The sequence below is a fragment of the Aedes albopictus genome, chromosome 2 (genome assembly GCF_035046485.1).
Source record: "Aedes albopictus strain Foshan chromosome 2, AalbF5, whole genome shotgun sequence".
Classification (NCBI taxonomy): Eukaryota; Metazoa; Arthropoda; class Insecta; order Diptera; family Culicidae; genus Aedes; species Aedes albopictus.
In genome coordinates, this window is record NC_085137.1 from 455,103,423 (window position 1) to 455,111,117 (window position 7,695).

General features: G+C 44.3%; 2 protein-coding genes across 2 annotated transcripts; one reads left to right on the forward strand and one right to left on the reverse strand.

Annotated features, from left to right (window-relative positions):
- Window positions 1-3,616: 3,616 nt before the first annotated feature.
- On the reverse strand, window positions 3,617-4,357 carry LOC109398638 (transcription elongation factor SPT4). Its single transcript, XM_019671025.3, has 4 exons — window positions 4,184-4,357; window positions 4,019-4,125; window positions 3,900-3,955; window positions 3,617-3,821 (listed from the first exon to the last, which is right to left on the reverse strand). Exons 1-4 carry the CDS (start codon window positions 4,250-4,252, stop codon window positions 3,703-3,705), a joined length of 351 nt encoding a protein of 116 aa, XP_019526570.1. The 5' UTR covers window positions 4,253-4,357; the 3' UTR covers window positions 3,617-3,702.
- Window positions 4,358-4,489: 132 nt separating this feature from the next.
- LOC115269203 (THO complex subunit 6) lies at window positions 4,490-5,860 on the forward strand. Its single transcript, XM_029877673.2, has 2 exons — window positions 4,490-4,707; window positions 4,941-5,860. Exons 1-2 carry the CDS (start codon window positions 4,598-4,600, stop codon window positions 5,824-5,826), a joined length of 996 nt encoding a protein of 331 aa, XP_029733533.1. The 5' UTR covers window positions 4,490-4,597; the 3' UTR covers window positions 5,827-5,860.
- The last annotated feature ends 1,835 nt before the right edge of the window (window positions 5,861-7,695 follow it).

Genomic DNA, 7,695 nt, shown 5'->3' on the forward strand with positions numbered 1-7,695 from the left:
AAGTGACTAAGTCACTAAAAAGTGACTTGCTACCAGCCCTGACACTGCCCCTGCAGATACCATCTACAAAAGATCGGAGCAATCCAAACCTCAAATTGCCGCTTCTGTGACGAGGAGAGGGAAACATTAGAACATATCCTCTGCTATTGCAGTGCACTCACCCAACGTAGGTTCAAAGTTCTCAGCAAGCCCTTCTTAGGGCATTTCTCTGAATGATTATTCGCAAAATTCATTCCGTATTTCCATGCCATTTGTCTTAGTATTTCTTCCGGTTTCTTTCCAGTATTTTTCTCTTGATTACTGAATTCCGACCGATTTTTCCCGGTATTGCTCCTAGAGCCCCTCGTGAGATTTTTCGTTTTACTAAAAAAAAAATTCTTGGGATTTCTACCAGAATATATCCAGAATTCTTTATAAGAATTTCTATCGGGATAATCCATAACAGTTCTCTTTTTTTTTAGAATTTTTCTCGGACTTCCCCTCGGAGATTTTAGGCGATTCCTTCCGGTGTTCCTCTTGGGACTTCCCAAGAAGATCTTCCCAGAATTTCTCTCAGAGTTGCTACAAGAATTATTCCAGGGATTTCGATTAGGGAACCTGCAAGGATTTATTAAGGAGTTTTTCACGAATTTCCTGCTGGAGTTCTTCCCGAGACTTCTTCCAAAGTTTTTCTTGTAATATCTTCAAAGAAATTTCTTTCTTCTAGAGTTCCTTCCTGGAGTTTCAGCTGGGATATTTCTTAAAGATTCTCGCGAGGTCTATTTTGAAATTTTATCTACGATTTCTCTAGGAGTTTCTCCTGGAACTTCTCTTAGAAGATTCCTTCCAGTGTTGGTCCTGGGATGTCCCTCATTTTTTTTTTCTAAATTTACCCTAAACTTTCTCCTAAGGTTTTTCCGGAGTGTCTTCTGAGATTTCTACACGAGCTATTGCTGATATTTCATATTGAATTCTCCCCGTGATTTAGAACAGAGTCAGGCTGTTCTTCGTAGTTGTGGGTTGAGTGGGTTCTCCTCAGAATAACTTACGAAATTCCTTATAAGAAATTCTCGGAGGATATTCGAAGGAATCTAAGTGAAATCATACGAGGAACTCCGCAGTTTTATTGAACAAATCTCGACAGAACCTTAAAAGAAAAAAAAAATCTGAGATAAAATGAGACATCTCGGATAAAAGTTTAAAGAGTAATCCCGAGAGCAAATATTGAGGACATCCAAGGAGGAACTCCGAAAACCTCATGGAATCCTGGGAGCAGCTACGGACGAAATTCGGTGAGGAAATCCAAGAGAAATATCGGAAAACTATCGCTATGTGACATTCATGAAGGAACTTTGAATAATTTTGGATGGATCCATCCGCCATGGAATCCAGCGAGGAACTCTGGAAGAAATATAGGAAGATACTCCAACACTAAAAACTTCGGCGGAATTTTAGGAGGATCTCTGGTAGAAATCCCAGGGACAACTCTCAGAAATCTTGAAAGTTTTTAAAGAGTATTGCTTTTAGAAAGTTTGGGTTACTTTTTTAATTATAAACATTCAAAATTTCCCCTAGAAAAACCTGAAAAACTCAAGGAATTTTATTTTGAGTATTTTTAGGATTTTTATTTAAATTTTACCAAGAATATCATCGAAGCTTAGGCGAACTATAGAAAAAAAATATAGGGTTTGGGTACTAGTAGTGGACCCCCTAAGCCAGCGAAATTTATTTCTGCGGCTTTTTAGCTATGTAAAGGCAGTGGATTGTTCCAAAGTGGTTTTATTTTGTAACTAGCTGCCTGCCAACTACTAACCCGTACAAGCTAGCAGCAGCAAGAAACTCCTCGAGCTGGGTCTCAGAGTCGGCTTACTACTGGGTGATCAAGGGGACGCGGATAAAGTATGGAAACACTGAATTTTCATGTTCTTTAAACATTTATTTGCCCTATTCTGTGGCGTGTGGGTGTGTGGTTCACATTTTTGTGTGGTGTGTACAAGAGAGGGGATCGATCACTGTACTCACTGTTGTACTCCTCCGGCGCTGGCCCACACGGTTACGCACGATTGCGATAGCCCTACCGTGGGGCCGGAATCTCGCCGCGGGGCGGCTCGGGGATGTCCATTGGTCCGGAATGGCATCAGAATCGGTCCAGCGGGCTTGGTGGAATCGTTGGTGGTGCTAGGCGTCTTCTCTCATTGGCGATATCGGCACGGCCCAGGACGATACCGGAGAGACCGTGCCGAGAGAGGACCCTCCTTGACAATTAGGGCCCGAGGCCCGAGGGAATTGTCCGAATGCGGACGAAAGGTCGTCTTTGGCTGTTAGACCCGGAAGCCATTTTGACTTCCGAGTCGACCCGTGTGAGGCCGTATTTTATAATACGGGAAGAGGTCCTGAAGAAAATATTATTCCGTCAGGGTGGTCGGGTATTTTCTAGTGTAGACCAAATTACCTGAACGGGAGTAGGCCGTTGCTCCAATTCCCGCCATCGGAAAAGAAGGGGGGAGGGGGGGGGGGTATAGCAACACTACGCGGCACTACTTTTATCCGATCGTAAGGATCGGTGTTACTCACACGGACGCCTATATTGTTCTGCCTCAAAACTTCTCAATTTGGAAGATGGCAGCGCCCATGGAACAGAATGCACAGCCATGACACACATAAACACGAAAATCACGATGGCCATGTTCTATCCCTTCAGTAATACCATGTTACAATATTGGTAGCGGAGTAACCCTCTCAGTCGTGTATTCCTACTGTGTTATTACTATACAAAAAACATGAAATTTCCGCCAACATTCGGCTCATACAGAAATAAAAACCTAAAGATGTAACCGACAGGTTACAATTTAACAAGTTTCATGTCCCCTCTTCATGTTAAGACCGTCAAACATACAACATTAATAAATTATTCCAGTGAAATACGGATTTAAAAATACGCATCGATGTTGCCTATAATGGACACCCCCGGGGTCCATTATAGGATTATTTACAAATATCTTGGCGCCAATAGTGGACCCCCCATTTGATTTCCATGTTAGCTGTCACGCCGCCGACGGTGCATATAGTGGACCCTCCCTGAGTGTGCGTATAGTGGACCCTTTTGAGTGTTTACAATCATTAAATAGTTAAAATAACCGATTGTTGCGGCCACTGGGTCATTTGTTTGTCAGGAACTGCTGTGTAGCAATGTAATTGATGTTCCCCCGGTGGAAGTTGCCTGGAAACAGTTGATTTGGGCATTTATATTTGAGTTTTTCTGAAGAGGGTCCACTATAGGCGCAGGGTCCACTACTAGCACACAACCCCTATTATTCGGACGACATTTCTCGCGAGTCGCGACCACTGTCTGCTGGAGAATGCTTATGCGCAACGCCTTTGACTGCACCATATACATATCCCCAACACAGCCCAAAAGTCTTTATCCATTAGGTACCTCCGGTGCCACCTTATGCCGAATGACACAGACCCTAAGAATAACGTGGAATAACTATCGCTGAGATCGGCCCACTATTTGTACTTTGTCTTTGAGAATGTGACAACCAGCCTTGGGCTGAAAATCTCTATAATAAAGACATAAAAAACTCATCTTACTGGACTATGGCCGATTTCGGCATAAAGAAAATTCGAATGTAAATATCCTAGCAAACGTGTCGTCAGTATATTAAATAGGAAATTCCTAAAGGTACCTGAATAATGGGGGGATGGATAGCAGATCTCCGATTATCGTTGACTGGTGTCCCTGGGACGGTATGGAATGCCTCGATTCTTCATATCCCGAATGATTCCGTTTGGCAGACGCCCCGACACTGAGATGGCATAGATACCCTTGTGGAAACGATCTACGAGAGAGAAAGGGGGAGGGTTGTTAGCTAGCCCTTATAATGAGAGTGACCAGACTTCCGGTCATTGGTACTTACTAATTCTCTGCCATTTGCACACCCAGCTGTCGTCTGGACTCATAACAGCGATCAATCTGAAATAAATTAAAATTATTGTTGAAAAATCGACTTTTCCAAATCCACAGTTGTAAACTCACCCATCAAAGTTGTTGCTGGTGCAATCGTAAACCTGATCCTTGTTGTTCTTCATCCGGAGAAATTCCTCGCAGTTTTCACATCCATCGAACTCGAACTGATCAAAGGTCTGCAAGGAGAGGAAAGAGCTTGCTGAGGATGCGATTTCCAATCGAATTTCCACTTACCTTCACAAGCGAACACACCAGGCATGCTCGTAATCCTCGCAAATCTTTCGGAATCGAATCAAACGACATTTTGGTGGCGTTTTCCCAAATATTCTCGGGAAAAATTGATTCACTGTTTACTAGGTATGTACGTGCTGCGTGGATTTTTGAGGCGATTTCGACTCCAAAGCGACTCGACTCGTCTCGAAAACTGATCGGCTTCGGATGAAACGTCAAACTTCACACATGTGTGCGTGAACAGAAACGATTGGAAACTGGCATACAAAACCAGCGCGTGAAGATCGTTTCTGAAAGGTTTATTTATTATCTGCGAACGCCACTCGAACTCGACTCGAGACAACACAACACAACAGCCGGCTTAATTTGCCTTACAAAACTAGTTATTTTTAGTGAAAATATTCCGAAACTTTCACAATGGTCGACATCAAGAAGTGCTTCTACACCACAATCCTCTCGCAGACCATTTCCACCGATGGAAAGTACCTATTTTGCGGTAACAATTTCGGCGAAATTTTGGTTTACAGGTAAGCTTAACCCTTATGTGGCCGACAGGGTACCCGGGTACCCAGCGCCCATTTGAAAAGCACGGTGTAGAAAAAAGCAAAAAAATTGTCGGACACATAACGGTTAACAGTGCAATGATCACGGTGCTCCCCAGACCGTTGTATTGTTATAAAATCAATCGGTTAAAAGGTAACGTTTTTGGAGAGCCCCGTGATAATGACGATCAATACACAATCTGCATTTTCTTTCTCAGTATCGACCGGATCGTGTCCTGCTCGGAGACCGTCGCCAACGATCCGGACAAGCTCCCAACGGAACCGCAGCTGGTGTTCCTCCTACCGGAGAAATGCCAAGTCTACAGCCTGTCCTTCCACAAGGATTTCCTGATCGTCGGTCTAAATGGGGAAATCTGCGGCTACCACTGGAACGGCAAAAACGGAACCATCGGCAAGCGGACCTGGACCGTGAAGCTGCCCGCCTCGGCCGAGTACACCGACATCAACGAGGTCAACTACCTGTGGCTGGACACGGACAATGAAGTGCTGTACGCCGGATGTGGCGACAACGTCATGTACGCCGTATCCCTAGAGGATGGTCGCGTCATTCGGCAGTACCAGGGCCACAAGGATTACATCCACTGCGTGTCGGGATGCGCCGGAAGGATTGCCACCGCTTCCGAGGATGGAAGTGTGCTACTATGGGACGCCCGTCAAACCACATTCACCGGAAAGCTCGAACCGCACACAAACGCCGCCCTTGCCCGGGCGGAGTTCGGAAAGTGGCAAGGAACGGTCTCGATCACCGAGGATTGGTTAGTGTGCGGCGGTGGGCCTCGCTTTTCGCTGTGGCATTTGCGATCGCTCGAGTGTACGACGGATTTCGCCTTTCCGGATCGGCTGCACGTGTCCGGATTCGTCGATGATGGCATCTACGCCGGAGGTGATTGTCGGAACTTGTACCAGTACAGCTTCAACGGGGACGTGACGGCGGAGATTCCACTCTCGAGCCCGGCCGTGTACAGCGTGGTGCAGCAGACGGAACCGAATAGGTTCATGGCCATTGCCGGGGCGGCGAGTCAGATTGATGTTTGTACGAACTTCAGCTATCGGGACATTGTGCTCAATGCGTACAAGAAATAAACTTTTGACTACAACTATTACCTACGCAACAAAACGATTGTATTATTCGGAAACGATCACCAATTACTATAGTAACTTTACTCTAGCGCCGAGCGTATCGTAGAGCACCTACTTTGGAGTTCATCCACTCTTTCTAGAACTAATTCAGGATTTCTCCAAGAATTCTGCCTGCGATTTATTCAGGAACTCTTCCTGGGATTGCTTCACGAATTTGTTCAGGAATTCCTCTAGGAATTCTTCCAGTGATTTCTTGGGGGATTGTTGCAGAGATTCTTTCAAAAATTTCTCCAGGGAATCCTTCAGAAATGCCTGTAGATTCTCCAGGAATTGTTCCAGGAATTCTTCTAGAAATGTCTCCAAGAGTTTCTACAGAGATTCCTTCGGGAATCCATACACGCTTTCCTCTATATCCTCCAGGAATTTCTCCAAGGCTTCACTCGGGAATTCCTTCTGTGATTCTTTCTGGAACAACTTATTTTGAAAATTCCCCCAGTAACTCTTCTTGGGAATCCTTCAGAAATTCCTCCTTGTATTCTTTAAGGAACTCCTCCAGGAATTAATTCAGTATTTCCTCCAGGAACTGTTTAGGGATTCCCTTGGGAATACTTCTTGAAATGCTCTCTGGAGATTCTTAAGGAATTCCTCTTGGGATTTTTTCAGGAACTGCTACAGGGATTTCTCCAAGAATTGCACCAGGAATTTCCCTAGGAATTCCTACAGGAATTTTTCCAGGAATTCTTCAAGGGATTTCTCCAAGGGTTTTTCCAGATGCTCCTACAGGAATTCCTTCAAAGGATTCCTCCAAGAATTCCATTACGAATTCTCATAGGCATTCTTCCAGGAATTTATTCAGGCACTTTTCTAGGAATACCAACTTGGATTCATGAAGAAATTTCTTCAGGATCTTTTTCAGCGATCGCTTCAGGAATTCCTGCAGGAAATGCTCCAAGGGATTCCCTAAAAATTCCTCCAGGGAATCCTTCAGAAATGCCTCTAGATATTTCTCTATGAATTCCTCCAGAAATTGCTCCAGGAATGCTTCTAGAAATTTCTCCAGGAGTTTCTACAGATTCCTTTGGGAATCCATACACGCTTTCCTCTAGGATATCCTCCAGAAACTCCTCCAGGAATTTCTCCAAGGCTTCACTCGGGAATTCCTTCTGTGATTCTTTCTGGAGCAACTTATTTTGTAAATTCCCCCAGTAACTCTTCTTGGGATTCCTTCAGGAATTCCTCCTTGTATTATTTAAGGAACTCCTCCAGGAATTAATCCAGTACTTTATCCAGAAACTTTTATGAATTCCCTTAGGAATGCCTCTTGGAATTGCTTCCGGGATTCCTCCTGGGGTTTCTTCAGGAACTGCTACAGGGATTCCTCTAGGAGTTCAACAACTCTTTCTAGAACTACTTCAGGATTTCTGCAACAATTCTGGCTGCGATTTATTCAGGAACTCATCCTGGGATTACTCCACGAATTTGTCCAGTGATTCCTCCAGGAATTCTTCCAGTGATTTCTTTGGGGATTGTTGCAGAGATTCCTTTAAAAATTCCTCCAGGGAATCCTTCAGAAATGCCTCTAGATATTTCTCTAGGAATTCCTCCAGGAGTTTCTCCAGAGATCCCTCCGAGAATCCCTACACGCTTTTCTCTAGGATATCCTCCAGAAACTCCTCCAGGAATGTCTCCAAGGCTTCACTCGGGAATTCATTTTGTGATTCTTTCTGGAAAAACTTATTTTAAAGCAATTCCCCCAGTAACTCTTCTTGGGATTCCTTCAGGAATTCCTCCTTGCATTCTTTAAGGAACTCCTCCAGGAATTAATCCAGTACTTTATCCAGGAACTTTTTATGGATTCCCTTAGGAATGCCA

Excerpts from the sequence above, each read along its gene's own strand:
- LOC109398638 (XM_019671025.3), bottom strand. The coding sequence starts at position 4,252 with ATGTCGTTTGATTCGATTCCGAAAGATTTGCGAGGATTACGAGCATGC. Across the intron at positions 4,126-4,183 it reads TGGTGTGTTCGCTTGTGAAG|ACCTTTGATCAGTTCGAGTT; the intron begins GTAAGTGGAAAT and ends CTCTCCTTGCAG. Across the intron at positions 3,956-4,018 it reads ACCAGCAACAACTTTGATGG|ATTGATCGCTGTTATGAGTC; the intron begins GTGAGTTTACAA and ends AATTTATTTCAG.
- LOC115269203 (XM_029877673.2), top strand. The coding sequence starts at position 4,598 with ATGGTCGACATCAAGAAGTGCTTCTACACCACAATCCTCTCGCAGACC. Across the intron at positions 4,708-4,940 it reads GGCGAAATTTTGGTTTACAG|TATCGACCGGATCGTGTCCT; the intron begins GTAAGCTTAACC and ends TTTCTTTCTCAG.